We start from the raw sequence: 24,746 nt of genomic DNA, 5'->3' as shown, positions 1-24,746 counted from the left end.
ACCCAGGAGCCTCCAACCAAACTTTTTTATTTATCCCAAGATACCCCTATGTTGCATTTATCCCATGTAGAGGGAGGGGTTATCCATCGTTTTCTTGTTGCACTATTCTGGGTAGTGCTCTGAGTCTGAGTTTCCTTAGCCACCTGTTGAGCTAAAAACCAATCTGAGACATTATCCCTTATCTTGCCTATTGTTTCCATGGCCACAAATTGTCTCCCTTCAATGGAGAATTTGTTTCTATTTTTTCAAAGAGACCACAAAACCCAACGAAAAGATTGTCTGATATCTAACTGGATACTCGAACTCTCACCCATGGTCAGCAAGAAATCAAGGTTTCCATAAACAGAATGTTGTGAGAAACCATTCTCAGGGTGTGGGAAAAGAGAAAGGGCCCAAACCTGTCTCGCAATTGCACAAGTAAAGAGGACGTGATTGATATCTTCCCCCTCAAAACCACATAACTGACATCTCCTGTCAATCCTCATTCCTCTTGAGATAAGTCTCTCAGCAACAGGAAGGGCTCCACTTAAGGTTTTCCAAAGGAAAATTTTGATCTTAGGCTCCGTGTTGATAGACCAAATTTTCTCTTTTAAGGGATTCAGAGAAGGTTGACACAAAGCTTCTTCAATGAGCTGGCCTTTATTAATGGAGAGAGCTAAATCATACCCAGTCTTAACCGAGTAATCTCCAGATTTATTTGGCTCCCAGCACCAGAAATCTTCCTCATCTAGAACCAGCTTGATTGCCAGAATGCGATCAATATCTTGGGGATAGAACAGGTCGTCGAGACGATCTCGGTCCCAACCATTTGAATGATGATGAATAAGATCACTGACCTTGAGGGAGATGTTCATATGTATTTGTCTACTATAAGGGGCTCTCCATTCACCATCAAAGATGCACTGATCCATCCAAACTCTGACTGATTTCCCATTGCCAATTTTCTTTTTTAGGTTTTGTTGTAGAAGTTCTGACCCATGAAGCACACTTCTCCAGGCAAATGAGGGGCGATCTCCGACTTCAGCATTTAAGAAATCAGTATGCAGGTAGTATCGGCTCTTAAAATCCTTGCAAAAAGGCAGTTTGGGTTTTGAAGAAGTCGCCAAGCTTGTTTGGCTAACAATGCTTGGTTGAAACTTGCAATGTCTCTGAAGCCCAAACCACCATGCTCCTTAGATAAGCACATCTTTTCCCAGCTTACCCAGTGGATCTTCCTTTTATGCTCTAAAGCTTGCCACCAAAAATCGGCCATTGCACTGGACAGGGCATTACACGTAGACTTAGGGACTTTGAAGCAAGACATCGCGTAGACTGGCATAACCATTGCTACAAATTTCAACAAAACTTCTTTGCCCCTTGTGATAAGATTTCTTGCAAAATAACCTGACAGTCTATTCTTAAGTTTGTCATGGATATATGCTAGCATGTCCTTTTTGGAGCCACTAAAGCATTCTGGTAGCCCAAGGTATGATCCTGCTCCTCCCTCATTCTCAATTCCCATTACCTGTTTGATCTGAAGTTTCACATCTTCGACCACTTTGCTCCCAAAAGTAATGGATGATTTCGAAAGATTGATGATTTGACCAGTAGCCTCACCATACTCTTTTAAGATCTGATTAAGCTGAGTGCATTGCTCTACCTCCGCTTTACAGAGAAATAAGCTATCATCGGCGAATAGAAGGTGATGTAATGATGGTCCTTCTTCCGAGTATTGGACTCCATTGATCTTGCCTTTTGATTCTGCTTTATTGAACATGTGAGTTAAACCTTCAGTACAAAGGATGAATAGGAAGGGAGATAAGGGGTCTCCCTATCTTAAACCATGTTCTAGGACTATCATACCATGCTCTTGATCATTAAGAAGAACCGTGAACGTTACTGAAGTCACACAAGCCATTATCCAACCAATCCACTTTGAATGGAACCCCATGGCTGTTAGAAGAGCTTTGATATACGACCACTCAACCCGATCAAAAGCTTTGGACATGTCGGTTTTGATGGCCAAAAAACTCTTTGATACTTGAGGGTCAGTGCGGAGGGCGTGAACTAGCTCATGAGCCACCATGATGTTATCAAAGATCAACCTTTCAGGTACAAAAGCCGTCTGATTTGGAGATACAATGACACACAAAAGCGGTTTCAGCCTGTTAACGAGGATATTGGAGATGATTTTGTACAGAACTGAGCATAAGCTAATAGGTTGAAGATCTGACATATGCATTGGGTTTGCAATCTTTGGAATGAGGCAAAGTTGAATATAGTTCCATTCCTTGGGAAATGAGCCAGAGGTGAAGAAAGCTTGTATCTCCTTGGTAACCTCTTCTCTAATCACGTCCCAATAGTGTTGAAAGAAAAGGCATGTCATTCCATCCGAGCCTAGTGCGCTTGAGGGTTTTATAGCAAAGACAGCTTCCTTTATTTCTTCTTTACTTACCAGCTTTGTTAAACCATCATTCATCAATGTAGACACCCGAGGAGGTAGGTCAGAGAAGAGAGACTGAAAGTTACCCGGATTAGAAGATGTGAATAATGACTTGAAGTAACTATTAGCAACTTCTCCTTTTGAGGCCTCTGATCTCTGAACATTTCCATTTACATCAACAAGCTTAGAGATACCATTCTTTGACCTGTTGGCTTTTACAGATGCATGAAAGTACTTGGTGTTCTTATCTCCATCTAATAGCCATTTCTCCGAAGATTTTTGGCTCCAATAAGTCTCTTCTTCTTTTTAGGCTAGGATCAGATCTTCTTTCAACTTAAACACCAGGTTCTGAGAAGGAGGATGAGCCGATTGCTCTGATTCAAGTGCAACTTGAAGATGGGAGATCTTATCTGCCGCATTGATATAGTTTTCCTTTTTCCACTTGCTCAAAGCCGTTCTACAACATCTCAACTTATCAGAGACTGATCCTTCTCTTTGACGTACTAGAGAAGAGTTCCAAGCCAGGGTAATCGACTCTTTGACATTTGGTTTGAACAGAAATCTTTTGTCAAATCTAAAGTGACCCCTGTATGATTCCTTCGAAGCTAAAAGACTTACCAAGACCGGTCTATGATCTGATCCTCTTTTCTCTAGGAAGGATTGATTCGAAGCCGGGAAGTGCTTGAACCATTCTTTGTTTCCAAAGCTTCTATCCAGCTTGCACTGCACCCAAGTGGTTCCCCGCATGCCACCCCAGGTGAAGCTATTCCCTTTACTTTTAAGTTCCAACATCCCACAGATTGATAGCATGTCCGCGAAACCTTGAAAAGACTGGTTGGATCTTGGAGGACCTCCTAGTTTTCTCCATTATGAAGAATCTCATTGAAATCCCCCAACATACACCAGATGGAGGTTCTCTGAGATCCTATCCGCATTAGCCTCTCCCAAACCTCTTGCCTTGAACCTGCCAATGGGTTTCCATAAACATAGGAGATGTACATAGCAACATTACCAACTTGAGCTTCTAGGTCCAAAAGATTCTTATTTACAAACTTAAAGTCGATATGTACAGAGTTTTTCCAAAAAAGAGCTAAACCACCGCTGAGTCCTTCTGGTTCCACCGTGAAAATATTATCATAGCCCAGCCACACTTGCAAATCTACTAAAACATTTCTACAATTTTTGGTCTCCATCAGAAACAGAATCTCCGGGAAATACGTTTTCTGTATCTCCTTGAGACGCGGAATTGTCAAGTCGTGAGGCCGCCCCACTCCTTGGAAATTCCAACTCACGAAGTTCATTAGGCGTTGGACGGTCCCCCCTTTGGGACCATCTCAGGTGGTTGCGGTTTTGCAGCCTTGGAAACACCATCCAGCTTACCCGCTTTCCTTTTCTCCAAAAAACCTTCATCTGTACTCGTTTTGAGTGATGCCTCTCCTTGAGAGAGTCTGAGATCTTTCCCTATACTTTTCATGTGATCTTTTGAAGTTCTCCTCCTTTGTTTTGAGGTTTTCCGTGGAACCCCGGAAGGACCAACCTCAAAGATGCCTATCCTATAGACCGTAGAGGTCCCTGGGGGAGAGATAGAAGCTAGAGGGGACGAGAGAACCAGGTCCGTTTGCAATGTAGACTGAATGTTTCTATTCCTTCTCGTCTCTTCAGCCTGAAAGGCCCCTGCCATTAGTTTCTGACCCTTGGGAATCAATCTCTCCGAGTTGGTAAAAGAATCTTCAGATTCATAGCCGAAAACCAGACCTTTACTTTTGTTTAGATCATGAGATACAATTGGAATTGGTTCTAGCTGTAACACCGCTTTCTTGGTGAAGGGATCCTTCTCTGCCTCTGCAGCCGAATTCTTTACTCTCGCTTCTCTTATTGCTCTATTTTCACCATTGGAGATAACCAAGTACTGTCTCATTCCTTCAAGAATCTCTGGAGCGATTCGGGGATGACCTGTTTAGGGATTTATACCAACTTGACTTTCCCCTAGAATTCCAAATAGAGGATCTGAATTTTTCAGGACCAGTGCAGGTTTTGGTTTCTCAACTGCGAGCCCTAAGAGTTTCCTATCTTCCAATTCTTGTTTTTTTCAAAAGCAGGATGGAGCAAAGATCTGCCTCATGCGTCAATCTTTGACAATTATAGCATCGCTTTTGCACTCTTTCGTAGTGGAAGTAGATGGTGGTCGATTGACTATGAGACAAGCCAATAACCTTAGATTTCCGTAGGGGTCTTGACACATCAAACTCAATCAGCACCCTAACGAAATCTTGATTCTGCGGTTTATCCGGATCAAAAACTACCTCAAGGACTTGCCCAATCAGCTCTCTCAGGGCTGTAATTGCTTTGTCAATGTAGTGGTTCACCGGGATGTTGCGGATCTGGACCCAGATCTTCACAAATTGGAGAAAATCGCTTGGAGGTTTCTCCATCCATCTGTCAAGAACGAGACCCCATTCATTGAACGTTTGAAAACCTTTTTCCATGATTTCCAAAAGATCATACTCCTTTGAGAAGATAAACTGGAAACGCTCTTTGGAGAGAGCCAGGCCTCTAACTCTCCCAATCTTTTGCCGTTTACTTGGCATAGTAAGAACAACATTAGAAACTTTTTGTGAATTTGGATTGAGGATACGCTATATAAGGCTGAATTCATTCTTTTCACTAGCACAGAATTCTGGAAGATTTGGCATCATAAATGGCTCGTCATCTTCATCAAGAGACATGTGCATCAGAGCTTTGTCCATCGCAGCAGACATCTTGGTAAACCTGAGGAGTTGACTGAAAATTTCTGAAAAACCTTGAAGAAAACCTAGATCTGGATCTTCCCCAAACTGTTGCTATCAAAACCTATAAGATATTTTGCGGAACAGTGAAATAAAGACACAAAAGGAGATGAATCTTCAAGAGATAAATGTGTTTTTCGAGAACTAAAGCTCTAATTCTCACTAAAGTCAAAAGTTAAAAGACTCTGGTAAAAAAAGAGAGGACTAAGCCCAAAAGAGGGGAGCGTTGTGCGCGTTTTCACAAGGGAGTGTACTTCGAAATTTGCTCCACTCTCCGTTATTATTAAACATCCAAACTTAAAAAAAAAAAAGAAGAAGAAGAAGATGTTTGCGAACAGCTTTAATATACTTTAATCATTCAATTGATTAACATTTGAAATAGCTAGCCTCTCAAATATGTACATTGAATGAATATTTTAGTGATCTAATCCTGTATTTCCTAAAATAGCACACTTAACCTTGTCCTTTTATATAAGACTCCAAGCGTTATAGAACCGCACTAAATTCATAGACAAAAACCCAAATTAGTTTGATTTGGTTTTGTTCTACAGTTTCTCTTTTCTAAGCAAGTATATTCATAATTCATTCCCCTAAATGTTCGTGATTGTTCGATAGATTTATGGTGATTGTGCGTGTGTGTAGTACAATAAGGAGAATACACGTGATGTTTGTGCGACATCACACGCCAAAATCGGGCCATGGGGACGCATCACAGTTGAAGAGAAAAGACTTCTCCTGTGAATTGAATTGGATCCTATGTTATTCTTAATATGCACGTGTTCATCATCTCCACCTTTCATTAGCAATTACCAATAGTTTATTAAGGCAAAGGTAATATAAATACTTTTTCTTTCCATTGTAACGAATTTTAATTTTCAATGTTTACTTGCATTGAGCCATTGAAAACTAGTATTGAAGACATCTAAAATATTTTAGAAAAAAGAACTCTTGTTTGGTGAAAAGAAAAATGTATATATGGAATATATTTGTCTTTCTTAGTGTAAGATAAGTAGATAACTAATCCCATCAAAGACACGTCAATGCCACGTAAAAAAAACTCATTGACAAGCGTCCTCTTGGAAACGATTTTGAACTTAGTAGACATGAACCTGATCAAACGTATAACTTATAGCATAATCGCACAAGAGGGTATTATAAGTTTAATACAAATATGAACAAAATAGTTCACTGGAAATAATTACGGTTATAGAAACTTCTAAACTGACCGAAATAGTTTGAGTTAAAGTGAATTAGGTGAAGTTTGAACGGAGGGTTGGGCTATGATGTCAAAGAATGGCCGAGAAAAATAAAATATAGATTATGAGTAAATTTGAGCTTTGGATTAGTTGCAGCGGTTTAGTGAATGAAATCATTTACATTTGATGTATTTTGGTGGCAGACTGAATAAACGTTTAACGCTATGTAGAAAATGGGTATATTAATTAGAGTTTTTTAATGAAAAAATAAAATAAAATTAGAGTTTGGACCGTAGACTAATTTACTCACCTGAAAAGGATTGACCATGAGATCGCAATCTACTTTATGATGACCTCCAATCATTTTGGTCCCTTAGATTAAAATAGTAAACTAGTAATTTAAAGAAATGGTAAGCAATTATATGAGCTTTTCATACATCTGTTTCGAGAGTAATGTAGTTGCTTATTCAGGCATTCACTCGCTACGACAAACCACACTGCCGTAACATCATAATCCTTTACCCAAGTTAAATTTTCTCTTTACTTTTCAAAGATTATGTAAACATTGAAATCCATGCATGTGTAAATATGTTTTTAACAATATACAAATTTAAAAGCAAAGTAGCAAGATTAATTCACACAGAACAAAAGAAGAAGCAAATCCGGAAGCCCCCACGTCCTTAGCTAGTGGCTCTTGTCAGTTGGGTTAGTTAAGTCTTTTTTACAAATAACATATTAGTGTGTTTACACTTTACACCAATTTTATATTTTCATTTAAATTTTACATTTAAACGATAAGAAATAATAATAATAATTTTTCCTACAAATGGGGGTTTTTCAAAACAAATAACTTCTGTTTCATAAAATTAAATGTTTCATATATAATATTAATATGTATTTCAAAGTGATTGACCGATTAAAAAAACATGAGAAGAGAAAAAGAGAGTTAATAGTGCGTTCGGTTAATCTCTGTGCAGAGGATCGTACAGCTCTGAGAGCCTTTTGAATCTGATATTAAAATTTATCTCATATTTAATGGTTACGTCTGCCAATTGGGGTTTCTGGTCAAATACGAAAAGGTCTTACAAGATTATTTATTTACTTTTTACTGTATATGATCATTACTCATCCACACGGCCACACTGCTTATATATATTATGTGAGATATCTAGGGTTGGATGTGTGGTTAGTAAAACTTCATGAGACTGCATGCTACAAAAAAAAACATACACATGACATGGAGAAAATGGGAATATCGATTAAGAGAAAAGATGAGGTTAATTTTTTCAATTAATAGAGGGTTTCACATAAACAAAATGGTAGCTATAGGAAAAAAGTACAAGGAAAGAGAGACATGTGGGAGATTACAGAAGCGATGGTTAGAGAGAAAAAGGTAAAGTTTAAGGAAAATGGAAGTGAAAGAATTAAAAAATACTGTCCGAGAGAATTTGGTTGTGCTAAGAAGAGACACAACTCATTCCCCAATGGTAAACTCTCTTTTGCCTTCATCCTTTTTAGGTAGTTAGTTCTGCTTCAGCTTTTTTCTTTCATCTCATTAGCTTTTACTAATATTTTTCACTTCGCACCTATAAAACCATGCATTGATTAGTAGAGGATAAAATTTCACCTATTAATGGTAGGATTCATTTGGGATTCGTCCAATAATATACTCACCACATTAACTGTTTTTTGGTCGATACTCACCACATTAATTTGTCTTGTCATAAATCATAATCCATTGGTTTCCCATTTAAAGAGGAAGTAATATCTTACATACATACATGTATATAAAGATAAATATTCATAGAAAAAGGAAATTTTTATAAGGGAGTTTACAGTCCAAACTCGAATATACTCATTTCTTAATTATTATTATTACCAATCTATGGTCCTGTAGTAAACCTGTAAAACTAAACTGTTAACAAAATCTTAACTATATTGAAATTTAATAAATGATTTATATCAGAGAAACTTTTTGAACTTCTTCTATGAACGTAGGTACACCTGAAAACATTTTAATAACAGTCCACAGAAAAATCGAATATCGATAATACACATGTACTTACTTATTACAGTGGTGTCTATACAATATAAATTATAATAGTAATGTATAAATGCAAATAACTAAAATGCAAATAACTATGGCGTTTGAATCAGTCCGTGACAACGGTCCATAACCCTTTTTAACAGTCGTCAGAAAACACGGTCGCGACATGTACATACACGCGCATACCTAAAGCCATACGTAACAAAAACACCATTATATATATAAAAGATATTCTATTTTTTTTATAAAAAAAAAATAAAAAAAATAATTATGACACACATATACGTACGTGTATATATAATACGCAAATGAACTCACATAAGTCTTTCTCCTCCGATGGTAATAGTCTAAAAGCTGACGTGACATCTCTTTCATATCTCAACAATTACACTTCTCTTCTCCTTTCATCCTCTCTCCAAAACAACTACTCCATGTTTATAACGGAAAAACAACTGTGGATGGATGAGATCGCCGCAAGAAGAGCTTCTTCTTCTTCTCTGGACTTCCCTTTCAACGACATTAATATTAATCAGAATCATCATCATCGTCACTGCAACACAAGTTATGAATTCGAAATCTTGAAGAGTCCCCTTGGAGACATAGCAGCTAACGAAGAAGAGAGTAATAATAATCATAACCCTAATTTTAGTAACAGCGAGAGTGCTAAGAAGGAGACAACAGATAGTGGTCAGTCTTGGTCTTCTTCATCTTCAAAACCGTCGACCTTGGGGAGAGGACATTGGAGACCAGCTGAAGATGTTAAACTCAAAGAGCTTGTCTCCATTTATGGACCACAAAACTGGAACCTCATAGCTGAAAAGCTTCAAGGAAGATCCGGTAAGTAAATTTTTCTTTTTAAAGGGTCTTCAAAATTTCATCAAATGTATTTGATCCATCTTGGTCAGTCTATGATTTAAGCTTTAATTTCTAAGGATCCGGTGATAAAATCAAATCTTAAATAAAAAAAACAATTTAAATGGGTCATCTAGGTCCAATCTGTGTCACAAAATCAAAGATGTGAGCTTATTAATTTGATTTTGATTGTTGGTTTACAGGGAAGAGCTGTAGACTACGGTGGTTTAACCAATTGGATCCGAGGATAAACCGAAGAGCTTTCACTGAGGAGGAAGAAGAGAGGCTGATGCAAGCACATAGGATTTATGGTAACAAATGGGCAATGATTGCGAGGCTTTTCCCTGGTAGAACTGATAATTCTGTTAAGAACCATTGGCATGTTATCATGGCTCGTAAGTATAGAGAACACTCCTCCGCCTACCGTAGAAGGAAGCTTATGAATAATAATCCCCTTAAACCTCACCTCACTACTACTCATCATCCTAACCCTAACCCTAATTACCACTCTTTTCTTTCCACTAATCATTACTTCGCTCAGCCTTTCCCCGAGTTCAATTTGGCTCATCACCTGGTTAATAATGCCCCTATCACGAGTGACCATAACCAGCTTGTGTTGCCTTTCCATTGCTTTCAAGGTAGTCTATTGCTCTTCCTCCTCTTCCATTAGTTTGTTTCAACTCGTTTTAGTATAATTAAATTTTCTTGTTTTATATTGTTTGTGGTGTATTAACGTTCAGGTTATGAGAGCATTGACACTCCCATGGTTGTGAGTATGTTTGGCAACCAAATGATGGTGGGTGATAACGTTGGTGCCACGTCAGACGCCTTATACAAATTTCCCTACATTGATCCTAGGAGCCAAGAGAAAGCGGACCCAGATGAGCCGATGAATTGGATAGGAAAGGAAGCGGTAGATGAAGAGGTGATCGAGAAGGCTAAGAAGGAACCACATTTTTTCGATTTCCTTGGCTTGGGGACGGGGGATCGGAGTGAATCTTGAACACATTGCTGTTAGTCAGTTAAAGAAAAGTGATTATTTTGGTTACACAAAGGGAAAGCATGAAGTTAGCTGTAATAGCTAGAAAGTAGACAAATTAACCAAGATTCAAGTCGTTGTCCATGTGTTTACGTTTATTACTAAACTGTAGGTTGTTGTTGTTGTTGGCTGTCTAGTGTAACATTGGATAAATTATCGTTTTTAGTACCTCTTTGATAAATATTAACAAGAGAGATTATCATATATATATAAAAAAGGTGATTCGTTTATGATGAAGTGACGTGAAATATTGTAAAGATATATGTGTGATGAGAATAGCAACGAGAGATAAAGAAAAGTGAAATTAAAAGAGTGTAGTTTAAAAAGATACGAAGAAGATGCGTAATTAAGAGAAGAGGAAGTTGCAAAGAATGAGGCAGAGATTGTGCAACAGAAAGGCCAAACATGAAACATGCTCACCAAATCACACACACACATCGCATTTGTTTCTTCTTTCCAAACCGTTTTCCCAAACTCTTCAAGCTTCTTTCTTACCTATGTATCTCTCTTTCATGTCACGCGGACCCACACACATGCCCTTCTTCTTTTCTTTTCTTTTTAGATATAAACTAATTCTTGAAAATTTATATTCTTTTTACTTTGGGTTGAAAATTAGTTTTGGTGTTGGATATGATCACCAAAACGGCACGCTTGCTGTTGTTCCATCACCAAAACAAGACGGTGTTCATTTCCTAACGTATGAGCTTTCAACATTGGTTGGACTCTTTCCATATGCTAATTGGGCCTTGCAATTGATTTATTAGGCCCAAAACCTTCCAGGACGTGTTCCAAGCGTTTCCGCAGAGAAGCGACGTCGGTGTGTTTAGTGGTTGTCGAATAACAAAATGTTTTTTTAGTAATTTTCAAACCATTTATATAAACTATTTTAATAATTAACCTTTTCTTTTTTCTTTCCCATATTTAGTCATTATCCCAAAGTAAAGTGATAAAGAGTTTTCTGTTTTTTTAACGCAAATGAAGAGACTTTTATTGTTTCCAAAGAAAGTGACTTTATGCTTCTCCTTTAGCTTTTTCTGTTGTGCCAATCAGATGGATTCTGTTTCTGTACCAAGGACTGAAACTGAAAGTTAAGATTCTCTGCTTTTTCTCCTTTACATGAAAATTCACACTCATGTTTTCTCCTTTATTCATTTTGTTTCTAACTAATTTATACTCCAAAAGAAGAGATTATATAATAGCCACATTTACCAAAAGAAGAGATTATATTTCAGTATGTCCATCCGTTAGGATAGTGTACAAAAATGGGGATTGTGGCATATAAAATAAGATTGAGTATTAAAAGTTATCTGCAGTTTCACCACACAACAAAGATATCTACTAGGTAACAATCAATATACAAAGATGATCATAACGTAGGACTATTCTATATTAGTATCTCGTCAACGTTTTAAATGCTTTCCCTGAAGTTCATAGATCTTTCCATGGCTGCAGGGTTTGCTTGAAGGCTAAGATACGTTTTAGGCACGAACCTCTCGTTGCTGCTCTTTCTTTCGGATCCATTATTGAAGAAGTTAAATTGCTCTGTCTTCTCATGTTTCATGGATACCGGATACCACACATGGTTCTCCGTAGCTTTAGTTGCTTCATTACTGATACTTTGGGGTTCTGAAACCAATCTTGCTTTTACAGAAGCATCTCTAACAGTTTCATGTGAAGCTTCGTCTCTTGTCCTTTTCCCAAGACATGTGGAAGGCTCTAGGGTTGACCAAACCGGTACTACGCAACCCCAGTAGACGGGCATGTGGTAGAAACTAGGGTTCGGAGGGTATTGGTAAGGCAAAGGAGGCAAAACAGAGGATGTTGCTTGCGGAGGAGGAAACCCTTCGAAGTTGTTGACTTCTTGTGAAACAAAGTCAGCGTTTATCTTCGCATCCCTTGATTGATGCTTAGCATCCTCAGTAACCAAAGAGTCCGAAGACTCGAAGCTTAGAATCTTCGTTGAGGAGCTATTGTAATTGTCAGAATCATCGGAAGTGATGTGCAGGTAATTATCTGAAGAAACCCATCCCTTGTTCTTCCGACGGCCTGAACCAACGGGGACGGTCCTCATTGATCCACCAGCAGTCCAATACCTCTGGCAGTTTCTACAGAAGTGACGTGGCTGGTTAACGTTGTAGTTGTTGTAGTAACAGAACTTGGTGTTTCCGCTGTTGCATCTCGGACACGGAAGAATCTTGTCTGGTTTCTTCAGTTCAGCTGATTTCTCTTCTTCCGATGTTGTAGTAGTTGTAATCTCACTGTGTTGGTCATCGCTGTTCTCAGATGTTTCTTTCGACTCCTTGTCAAGATCTGATGATATCTTTTTTAGACTTGTATTGTCAGCAGCAGATTGGTCGTTCATCTGAAAAAATTTGGAAGAAACAGAATTAGAATTTAAACATCATGAACTCGTTTAAAAACTTATCAATATTAGAGAAAAGAGTCAACTTATAGCATTTCTTGAAACATACCTTGTGTGGTCCAAGTGATGGTGAAGAAGAAGAAGAAGATGAGGAAGAATCGGGAAGAACAGGGGACGAAGAAGAGAGTGGATCATGAGAGACCGATGTGATAGTCCAGCCAAACAATTTAACCGGAGTATCTCTAACTTCAGACATACCAATCTTTGAAGACATAAAGACAGAAAAAAGAAAGATGAAGCAGAGGAGATTAGATTTGATGTTATGTGTGTTTATTCTTTATTTGAGGTCAGAGACAAGACTATGTATAAGAAGAGGCTGAGGTTGGTATTAAATTAATAATGGAACGCACAGAGCCACAAGACACAAAGAGGAGAAAATTACACGTAAGCAGAGACAGGGACATGTAGAGAAGAGATAGCCACATGCTGTTGCTAAAAAAGTGAGCTTTTGCTATCTCTTTTTCATTGCTCTTTTTGATCTCTCTTTCAGTGCCACTCAAAAGATTTGGCTCCCTTTACTTTTTGCCACGTCAAAATTTTGTTTGGCCATTAAAATGTAGTACAATCTTTTTTTTCCTTGGAATATTCGTATTAAAAAATACAAAAGTGCGAAAACATATGCAAAAGACGCCAGCTGCTATACGTAATTTAAAAATCGGTATCATATAGGTAGAATCTCTATAAATTAATACTCGATAAATTAATAATTTCTATAAATTAATAATTTTCTAGATGGAACTAGTGTAATTTTGGACATTATTCAATAATATAATAAGATAATTTTTTTTTTTGAAAATCCTTTATAAATATATAGTCCTATCAATAATATAAATTAATAATTATATAAAATTATCTAAATATATGTATATATATATACATATTTTTATTAGAGTTTATTTTTAACTTTTTTACTATATAAAAATCTTTGAGTGTTATATTCAAAACATGATAATTGTTATTTTCCTTGTAATTGATTTTATACAAATATTAGTAATAAAGGTTAAATCTTACTATTTTTACCAAATTAGGAAAACCTTTCTATAAATTAATTTATCGAGAAATTAAAACCTCTATAAGTTAATTAATAGATTTTCATGGTCCCAACATTATTAATTTATAGAGGTTTTAATGTACCGATATAACGTTATAGTATATGTTTGAGTCAATTCAATGGCAGGATTTAATTGGGTTGTTTATACCAAATAGTAATACAGTTTGAGTTCCTTTTCCTTTGAATTTTCCGAAATAATACAAATTAGATAAATGTTATTCTAAATTAAAAGTGTGAAATAGACCAACCCAACAAAATCCATAATCTAATAAATTGAAACTTACATGGTTCATGAATTATGAATTGAACCTAATTAATCCGATGGTTTTAGTAGGTAATATATAAATTATTTACCTTTAAACTAAGCATATTCCCCTATTAAACTATGATATTAATAACAAAATAAGTAACTTTAAATAATTATCTGCTGCTATAAATATAAAATTTTATGATCATTATTAAAATTAGATACATACCTATGGAAGAAATTGCTTATTAAATAACAAAATCAGAGTTTATAGGAAGAAAATAGGGAACTCCATGAATTTGACCATCTTTATATCCAAAGAATAATAATAATTTAGAAACCAGTCAATATCTTTCTTTTTTTACGTATGCTGTATAAGTTACAAACTAAGGATTCTCACATTTATCTTAGAAGATATTTTTTCGTAAAAACATTAAGCCAAATAAATGTAGTTTCATCTATAAATCCATGCTTTCTCACAATCTCTTAAACTAAACCACAACCATGGCTTCTTCAACAAATCAAATTTTCATTTCCGTGCTAGTCTTATTTATTTTTGTTCTCAAAACGTCGGCATCATTAGAAAACCATTCGTCCACTGATGGACTTTTACCATTTTCAGCTAAACATGTTACTATTGTTAACAAATTGGTCTCACATGCAATGTTGATTCTGCATTGTAGAAACAAAGGGGATGATTTAGGAGTAATAAGACTCAACTGGAAAGATAGTTTTGATTTCAGGTTTCGTGTCAATCTCCGTAAAACAACAAAATATACTTGCAGTTTCGAGTGGCCCAACAGAACAGCTACGTTTGATATTTTTAGAGCAGATAGAGATGATAATCCAAAAGGTGTATCTGGAATCTGCCAAGAATGTATTTGGTATATTACTGAAGCAGGTCCATGTCGTATTAGACGTGATGGCGGCCTGCCTCAGTGTTTTCCATGGGCTTCTTAGTTACTTCAAATTATTTAAGATAATATTTTGTAATTTTCCTTTCATTTATTTAGTAATAATAAATTAAAAATAATTTGGTGTTTGAGTTTGTGGTTACATATTTTTAGTTTCGGTTGTGATAACCATGAAGTTCTGAATTCACGTCAAAGACACATTCATCAAGACCTTAATGACAATTGACAAAGACATATTTTGATAAGGATTCACGGTATTGTTTTTTTTGGTATTGTTCACTGATTATTCACGTAGATCCGTAAGAATTAAAACAATCCAAATTCGTATGAGTATTCATCATGGTCCTCATAGTCATAGGTGTACCATGCACCAAATATATTAAATTAGTCAACACTCAACACTCAACACTATGATAAATATAAATTGTGAAACTCTTCGTACTTGTTTGTATGCATATGAGTTGTATTTACAAGAATACTACTGAAGTAGATCTTGGAAATGCTAAAGAAATGTCTGAGATATCTCTAATAGCAAGAAGTCACACAAAAAGTGGTTGATAATTATTTATGGGATTTTCTATTTTAAAACTAATTTTTTATAAATAGATAATTGAGTATTAGTATGTTAGGAACATTTGTAATAAAAAACAATTTCTCCTAAATTTGCGATGGAATTACGAGACATCTAGTACAAACTTCAAATCCTTAGTATATTTTTTCGCAAATCCACTGCAAATTTGTAAAAGTTTATACGAGAAATTCATAGAAAAAAATAACATTTCTCGCACATTCATCAAAAATTTGTGATGGTTTTGCAGAGCCAGATTCCATAGCATATTTGGCAGAGATATCTCAACTCCATTACAAATTGAGCAAAAAATTAGAAGAGAAATACTTATCAATTTAATCAAAATTATTTTTAAGTGTTCATAAAGTTAATCAGATTATTCTATGTCACTGAACTCTTTGCATTTGTCAAATTTCACATATCCATTAGATCCACCCAACATGTCTTACTTCTCTATAAAGTGGATCAATACGTATAATAACATATTTTCTTGATTCCATTAATATGATTATTGGTTATTGATATTTATTTGCTACCATAAATATCAAATTTTATCATCATTATGAATAATTAGATAAACACCTATTGAAATTTTTGCTAATTAAATGAAAAATTTATAGGCAAAAAATAGAAATTAAAACTCCATGGACTTGACCATTTTATTCCAAAAAATAATTATGATTAAGAAACCAGTAAAAATGGTTTTTCTTTAGTACGCTTGGAACTGCGTATTATACGTTACAAACTAAAAATCCTCACATTTATCCTAGAAGATATATTTTTTCTGTAAAAACATTAAGGAACATAAATGTAGTTTCATCTATAAATCCATGCGTTCTCAAACAAAGCAAATACTATCTAACAAATTCTATTGGAGTGTGGTTTGGTACAAACCACTTCATCGGTTCATTAACAAAGGCATATTCAATGGAATCTACTTCAGCATATCTACTCTGTTCAAACGTACTCCGCAACAGAGTTTTAGGTGTAGATACTCCTAGATTTCTTGTAGATATTCTTAGATTTCATATTACAGCTTTAGCTTCTCAATATAAATATGTACATCAATCACAAAGATCAATACACATAAATTCTCTGGCATCTGTTTATTTTCATGGTATCAGAGCCTGAAACTTTTCTTTCGACAAAACTTTAAATTTTCTTTGACGAAGACAATGTCTACGAACCTGAACCCGAACCCGACTGATGCTTCTCCGGTAACGACAACGACCTCGAATGTGGAGGTGAGAAGAACCATCTCACCTTATGACTTGACCTCGGCTGACAACCCCGGTGCAGTGATCTCGCATCCACTTTTGAAGGGCACCAACTATGATGAGTGGGCGTGTGGGATGCGAACAGCGTTGACGTCTCGCAAGAAGTTTGGCTTCTTGGATGGGACGATTGCAAAACCTCAAGAAGGTTCATCCAACCTTGAAGATTGGTGGACAATTCAAGCTCTTCTTGTATCTTGGATCAAGATGACCATTGATCCGATGATACGTTCAACAATCTCTCACAGAGATGTGGATAAGGATCTATGGGAATACTTGAAGAAGCGGTTTGCAGTAATGAATGGATCACGGATTCAGCAAATTAAAGCTGAATTGGCTTGTTGTAAACAGAGAGGACTTGCCATCGAAGCCTATTATAAAAAACTAAACCGAATTTGGGATAGCCTTGCTGCATATCGTCACAATACGAACATGTCAATGTGGGAAATGCACATGTAGTCTTGGAGAAATACAAGAAGCAGATCGTGGGGAGGACAAGGTGCATCAGTTCTTATGTGGACTTGATGATAATTTCAGGGCTGTCCGTTCAAGTCTTGTGGCGAGAGTACCTGTACAACCACTAGAGGACGTTTGAACAGAGTAGATATGCTGAAGTAGATTCCAATGAATATGCCTTTGTTAGTGAACCGGTACTGAATTGGTTTGTACCAAAAAGTAAATATGGAGTTTGCAGCGAATGTATTTGGAGCATCTATGAGCCAGCTCCTTGTCGTGACAGATGGGATGGAGGCCAGCCTCAATGTTTTTCATGGGCTTCTTAATCACTTAAAAATATTTACGATAATATTCTGTATTTTTTTTTATTTAGTAAAAAAAAATAGTTTGGTGTTTGAATATTTTTGGTTAAATTTTTTTTTAAAGTTTCGGTTGTGATAATCATGAAGTTCTAAATTCACATCAAAGATCCGAAAGAAGTAAACTTACGTTCATATGATTATTTCTCATGGTCCCCTTATATAGTCATGAAGGTGTACCACCAAATATAGTAATATACTATACCAACCAACACTATGATAAATATAAATATAGTTCATTGCCCTTTTTGGCTCCCTTTAATTTTTGCCACGTCAAAATTTGTTTGGCCATTACAATCTTTTTTTTTTGTTTTTTGGAATATTCGAATTAGAAAATACAAAAGGGCGTAAACATTTGCAGAAAACGCCAGCTGCAATTCGTAATTAAAATTTTGGTTTGAACATACATACTGTAGTTCCGAATTAACTAAATTTAAATTGATATATTATTCGTGTGAGAAATGCAATTATTTAGTATCACATACGTTATAGTATATGTTTAAGTCAATTCAATGGCGGGATTTAATTGGGTTGTTAATACCAAATAGTAATACAGTTTGAATTTATTTTCCTTTGAATTTCTGAAGATAATACAAATTAGATTGTGAGAGGTAATAGACTTATATATATGAATAATGAATTGAAATAAACCAACCCAACAAAATCCATAACATAATAAATTGAAACTTACATGGTTCATGAATTATGAATTGAACCTAATTAATCTGATGGTTTTAGTAGGTAATATATAAATTATTTACATTTAAGCTAAGCAGATTCCCCTATTACACTATGATATTAATAACCATATAAAAAACTTTAAATAGTTATCTTCTCCTATAAATATAAATTTTATGATCATTATGAATAATTAGATAAATACCTATTGAAGAAATTGCTTATTAAATAAAATCAGTGTTTATAGGCAGAAAATAGAAAACTCAATGGATTGAGCGTCTTTGTAGTCAAACAATAATAATGATTTAGAAACAAGTAATTTTTTTTTATAGTATGTTTGAATATAAGTTACAAACTAAAGATTCTCACATTTATCTTAGAAGATAATTTTGCCGTAAAAACATTAAGCCAAATAAATGTAGTTTAATCTATAAATCCATGTTTTTTCAAACAAAGCAAATATTATCTCACACTTTTAAACTAAACCACACCCATGGCTTCCTCAACATATCAACTTTTCATTTTCGTGCTAATCACATTTCTAGTTATCCTTAATTTTATTTTTAAATTAAGGATATAATTGACTAAAAAAATTTCTGTAAAACTTATGTAACCAAACTTATCTATATGGAGAAACTTTTAATAAAACATCCTTTATTTCTAATTTTCCCAGGATTTAATTGAGTTGTTAATACCAAATAGTAATACAGTTTGAGTTCTTTTTCCTTTGAATTTCCGAAAAAAAAACAACCCAACTAAATCCAGAATCTAAAAGATCAACTTCTTGGAGATTATCAAGGAGCTCTTTTTCCTTTGAATTTCCGAAGTTATTCAACCCAACGAAATCCATAAATCTTTGAATATCCGAAGATAATAAAACCCAACAAAATCAAGAATCTAAAAGTTCACCTTCTTGGAGATTTTTTACGTGAAACCCTTGCGGATCAACTTCTAGAGTGCCTTGTTGTTTTCAACTTGAATTGAAATCCTAGATTTTTTAATGAGTTTATCCTTCTTCTCCCTCCTTATTTGGCTGTCTCGAGAAAGAGCTGGTGCCTTCAATGGTCCTTTGTGCCTAACTCCCCCAACAGAACGAGGCAGAAGATTTGGGACTCAAGGAACAACAACAACTCCAACACCCTGTGCATTCACAACTATCTGGTAAGAAAACACAAAGACCACATGAATATACATTTAACAATCATAACTCAAAACAGACTTTGTTATAGAAGATTATTGTAATCGTAATAAACAAAGAGATTTTGCATCTTACAATTGCAATAAGATGTAAATCCGCAGCATCGACTTCATGTTGAGCTCCCTGCTCACCAATTTCAACTTGTAACAAGTCAGCAGGGTGAGCTCCCTGAAGTCAAAAGGATATCAAAAGGTTAATAGATTTGACGCCGATTGACAAAGCTCTTCAAATCCATTAAGAATGGAAGGAGCTAGTGCCTTCAATGGTCATTTGTGCCTAAATCCGCAGCATCGACTTCATGTTGGGGGAGTTAGGCACAAAGGACCATTGAAGGCACCAGCTCCTTCTATTCTTAATGCACTTGAAGAGCTTTGTCAACCGGCGTCAAACCTATTAACCTTTTGATATCCTTTTGACTTCAGGGAGCCTACCCTGCTGACTTGTTACAAGCTGAAATTGGTGAGCAGGGAGCTCAACATGAAGTCGATACTGCGGATTTACATCTTATTGCAATTGTAAGATGCATAATCTCTTTGTTTACTACGATTACAACAATCTTCTCTAACTGTTAATCTTCTATAACAAGTCTGTTTTGAGTTATGATTGTTAAATGTATATTCATGTGGTCTTTGTATTTTCTTACCAGGAAGTTGTGAATGCACAGGGTGTGGAGTTGCTGTTGTTCCTCGAGTCCCAAATCTTCTGCCTCATTCTGTTGGGGGAGTTAGGCACAAAGGACCATTGAAGGCACCAGCTCCTTCTCTTCCTTCTCAAGACAGCCAAATAAGGACAGAGAAGAAGGATAAACTCGTTAAAAAATCTAAATGACCATTCATGTGGTTAATAGGTTTGACGCCGGTTGACAAAGCTCTTCAAGTGCATTAAGAATAAAAAGAGCCTATCAAATCAAGTTCTAAGAGATTGATAGTGTTTTTGAATGTAACCGCTTGAAGAGCCTATCAAATCAAGTTCTACTTAAAGCAAGCACATATCTATCAACTCAAACAAATTGTTTGCATAGTAAAATTTGAATTATGAAAACAAAAACTGAATTATGGAGAGTTGTTTGAAATTTGAATTTTGAAAACAAAAACTGAATTATGGAGAGTGATGATAGCTAAACTAATTAGTGGGCGTAGAGTGAGATGCTTGGTGTGTTTATATAGCTGCTTGACTGATTTCAACTTTGATAACGTAATAAACGAGGTTGTTACAAACCGGTTTATTATGGTTCTCATTCTTAATAAAATTTAATAAAGAAAAGATATCGTCTTCTTTAAAACCTATCAAGAAAAAAATCGATATGGCGGTGCTGGTGGATGCACAGGGAGAGATGTTAGACAACATAGAGAATATGGTATCAGTCTCTTCAGTACCTGTTAAATACCTTGAGTTTGGATTTTTTTCAAAATCCTTCTTACTCTGTTTCTATATCAGGTCTCGAGCGCTGTGGATCATGTTCAATCCGGGAACAACAACCTAGCAAAGGCAGTAAAAAGCCAGAAGAGTTCAAGGAAATGGATGTGCATTGCCATCCTTATTCTTCTTATCATCATTATCATTACTGTTATCTCTGTTCTCAAACCATGGACACAGAAAAATGGTGCCTAAGGTTCTAAAGAAGAAGAATCGGAGAAACAAAAACCTATCAAGAATAAAAAACCTATCAAAATCAAAAACAAGAAAACCTATCAAGAAACATCTGAAAGCAAAAACCTTATCAAAATCAAGAACCCAGAAAAAAAAACCTATCAAGAAAAACAAATCGGAAAAACATCTCGAAGAAGACAAAAACTTAAGAATCGTAGATAGATCAATAACAACAGATATCTACAAAGAAATCTATGCAAGAGCAGAGACGGAGCCATTTTTTTTTAGATCTCGATAAAAACAAGAAGAGGCGAGTGTGAGAAGAGAGAGAGAGAGAGGCGGACTTAGGGTTAGAGTGAGTGGACTACTTATATACTCTGAGAGAGAGAGAGAGACGCAGTTAATTTTAATATTACATTTTCTATTACAGTTACAGTATCTATAATTTGACCTCTTGTAATATATTATTAATATATTTGATTTTCCATATACTATATAATATCCGTTTTCCATTTATTTTTTTCTCTTTCACAATAACTTGTAGGAATATTCGAATCATAAATTACAATTCCATAATTTCTACTGAATCAAATCAATGACATGGTCTTTAAATTCAACCTACCATATCTAAATACATTTCGCATTACCCGCTGTCGAAATATCTTTTTTTTTTTTTACCGTATTAAGCACTTGCTTGCTATGTAATTTCTAACTTTACCATATTTAAATGAATAGCAGTAATAAGGAGTTCCATAAGAAATCTGATAAATATAAATTTTTGGCGATAAAATATAATAAATACAAAGTTTAAGATAAATTCATTATTTGGTATTCAAAAAAGAAAACAAAAATATATATAAAAAAAGAAAGTCATTGCTAGAAAAGATTAACTTACGCTCTAATTTGGTTAAACAATACAATTTAACAACTCTGTACATTCATTATGGAAGATTTGAAATTTTAACATATATAATCACGGATATATATTAAATATATCTAAAAGAAAAAGGAAACCATGACGAAACAAAATACTCCATTACTACGAAAGATTAAATTAATCATGGGCGCTAATTTCGTTAACCATTTCTTTTTAACAACTCTATACATTAAAAATTCCAACCTGGTTTAGGTACGTAATCATTATGGAAGATTTGAAATTTTAACATATATATAGTGACGGATATATATTAAATATATCTAAAAGAAAAAGGAAATCCTGACAAAAAAAAAAAAAGACATTACTATGAAAGATTAAATTAATCATGGGCGCTAATTTCGTTAAGCATTTCTTTTTAACAACTATATACATTAAATATTCCAATTTGTTTTGATTACCATCATTATAAAAACATTCGAAACTTTAACTTATATAATCATGGATATATATAGTAATAATACTTCATAAAAGAATTTGATAATGTAAACTTTGGGCAGGAATTTAGGTAAAACAAAAAAATAGAATTAGAAACTTTACGTTCTCAAAGAGTCGAACTCTCAACATGAGTATATCAATTTCCGTGCGATGCCATTGGGCCATACAAATTACTCATTGAATATGCAACTTTATTTGTATAAATAGATAAATAAATCGGTTTTATGGGTCTTCGCAAACCGTCTCGTATTAAAGTAGCTACGACTCTCTGAAAGAAATAAAGAAAAAATATCGTAATATTTGAAGATGGTTTTTATAGGACCTTTAGGTAAGCCGTAAAGCTGATTAATACATACTAGGAAAAAATTACATTTATATATCCAATAAAATTTGTTCACCAAAACGGCATTGGTCTTGTTATGTTTTAGAGATCATGCATTTTGCGCTTTCTTTGTTGAATAAGTCTCGATAGTTTTATGGTCAACGTAAAAGTTGACCTTGTGACAATATTCTAATGTAAATTTGCGGTTTGACCAATAATAATAATAAAACTAAATTTGTAAATTTACATTCTATTGAGTTTAGATACGAAATATACTAACATCAAACAAAAAACCATTGAAAAAAAAAAAGACTTAAAGCAAAATAATATGAGAAGACTACCAGAAGACATTATTTAATGGATCTCGAAGGCTATACTTGGAGTTTGAAATGTCGTTCAGTTGCAACATGGAACCATGTCTACACACACTTAAGGGACTTTTATTAGCGTAATTCATCATTTAAATAACTTAAAAAGATATGGTGATAAGAAGTTTTATTTATCAATAAGAATTTACACTATACATGAGCTTATATCAATAGTTCTATTTTTTTAATTAAAAAAAGACCACATTGTGTCATTTCAAATTTTAAATCGACAGAATTTTGTGTCACAAATTCTAAAAATATTGAAGAGCTTCCATGGATAAGGTTGATCCTTCATGATTTTTCTCTCCAACATATCTTATAAAATTAAGCAAATGTCGACTATTTTTTGTACTTTCATATTTTTTTTTAAAAAAGTAGTTTTTAGGCCTTGTAGTGTTACATGCATCACCTACCTACAAGTTGTAAAACTTCCATGAATAAGCTAAGCTTGATTATTAACTAATGATTAATTTTCTCTCCAGTATATCTTATCAAATACTATACACTAACAATTTCGTGTAGTTTAAGTATATTTTAACAAAATGGTGTTAAAAGACTTGTAGTAGTTACATATGCATCACCTAAAAAATACATTGAAAGTTCATGAGTTCCAGAAAACAAACCATATATTTGGGTGTGGGAGGGATAAAATGAAGACTGTTTCTCTCGTGGAGTCATAGCCCTCTCAGCCCTGCGTCACCACATAAGCCAACGATTGGATAAAAAAAATAATTAAAATCTCAACAATGACATGTTGACAAAAAACTAAAGGAGAATCCAAGTCTTGATATTACTTTTCGCTGATCCAGAAAGATATGAGAGACACGTATAGACCAAGATAATGTGTGTATCTATCTATTATGATCTATGTATAATAATAATACAACTATTTTAGAAAATGGACGAATCGAAAATATTCTTTACATTCTTCCTCATGACTTTTTTTTTTGTTTTATGGAAAATATACATTTCTTCATTATAAAGCCCACGCGCACTACATTTTGACCTCTTCCTAATATAAATATGAACATTCACGAAATTGTGGAGCTACGTTTGACATTGTTTAACCAGCGGAACTTATCTATCATCTCCTGGTCTTGAAACTTGATGTAATATTAACCGATAAAGAACCAACATTGAACCGCAACGTAAGACTTTATCTTACAAAAGTCTTCACATTCTTCACGCAGATGACGCGCGTGAGGTAGAAAATGTTCAACAAGTTACGTAGATGGAGAGAACGAACCTTCGCAAACAAAAAATATAGTACTTTGAAAATATTTACATTTCTTTAGTATTTGATCATTCCTTCCAACTTTCACACATAGTTAAATATTTGATCATTTGGTCATTTTCTTCATTTGATTTGTGAAGTTTCTAAATAACTATAGAGAGATCTAGAAGATCACAAGATTAATAACAATATATTCTATATTTATTATTTAGATATTTATATATTTACAATCATTATAGTTTAGGAAACTATTGTACTATATAATTCTATGTAACCTAAAGCTTATGATTATGAGAGTCAATATATTATTTCCTAAACACTAAGATGTTCTTTTCTCATCAACCTCTATCA

General features: G+C 34.6%; 4 protein-coding genes and 1 long non-coding RNA gene across 5 annotated transcripts; 2 read left to right on the top strand and 3 right to left on the bottom strand.

The window, feature by feature from the left end:
• LOC109128670 lies at positions 246 to 3,232 on the bottom strand. The gene is made up of 4 exons (XM_019235500.1): positions 2,765 to 3,232; positions 1,843 to 2,578; positions 1,202 to 1,740; positions 246 to 1,148 (listed from the first exon to the last, which is right to left on the bottom strand). Exons 1-4 carry the CDS (start codon positions 3,230 to 3,232, stop codon positions 246 to 248), a joined length of 2,646 nt encoding a protein of 881 aa, XP_019091045.1.
• On the top strand, positions 8,803 to 10,501 carry LOC104741170 (myb-like protein A). Its single transcript, XM_010461961.2, has 3 exons — positions 8,803 to 9,288; positions 9,507 to 9,941; positions 10,044 to 10,501. The coding sequence occupies exons 1-3, from the start codon at positions 8,883 to 8,885 to the stop codon at positions 10,304 to 10,306; spliced, it is 1,104 nt and encodes a 367-aa protein (XP_010460263.1). The 5' UTR covers positions 8,803 to 8,882; the 3' UTR covers positions 10,307 to 10,501.
• On the bottom strand, positions 11,547 to 13,049 carry LOC104741169 (dof zinc finger protein DOF1.3-like). The gene is made up of 2 exons (XM_010461960.2): positions 12,814 to 13,049; positions 11,547 to 12,704 (listed from the first exon to the last, which is right to left on the bottom strand). Exons 1-2 carry the CDS (start codon positions 12,976 to 12,978, stop codon positions 11,751 to 11,753), a joined length of 1,119 nt encoding a protein of 372 aa, XP_010460262.1. The 5' UTR covers positions 12,979 to 13,049; the 3' UTR covers positions 11,547 to 11,750.
• LOC104743512 lies at positions 14,567 to 15,022 on the top strand. Its single transcript, XM_010464583.1, has one exon. It carries the CDS (start codon positions 14,567 to 14,569, stop codon positions 15,020 to 15,022), a length of 456 nt encoding a protein of 151 aa, XP_010462885.1.
• On the bottom strand, positions 18,147 to 19,902 carry LOC104741168. The gene is made up of 2 exons (XR_760286.2): positions 19,585 to 19,902; positions 18,147 to 19,469 (listed from the first exon to the last, which is right to left on the bottom strand). It is a non-coding gene; the product is annotated as an uncharacterized LOC104741168 (long non-coding RNA).

This window comes from Camelina sativa, chromosome 14 (genome assembly GCF_000633955.1).
Source record: "Camelina sativa cultivar DH55 chromosome 14, Cs, whole genome shotgun sequence".
NCBI lineage: Eukaryota > Viridiplantae > Streptophyta > Magnoliopsida > Brassicales > Brassicaceae > Camelina > Camelina sativa.
This window is presented reverse-complemented; position numbering and strand designations above follow the sequence as displayed.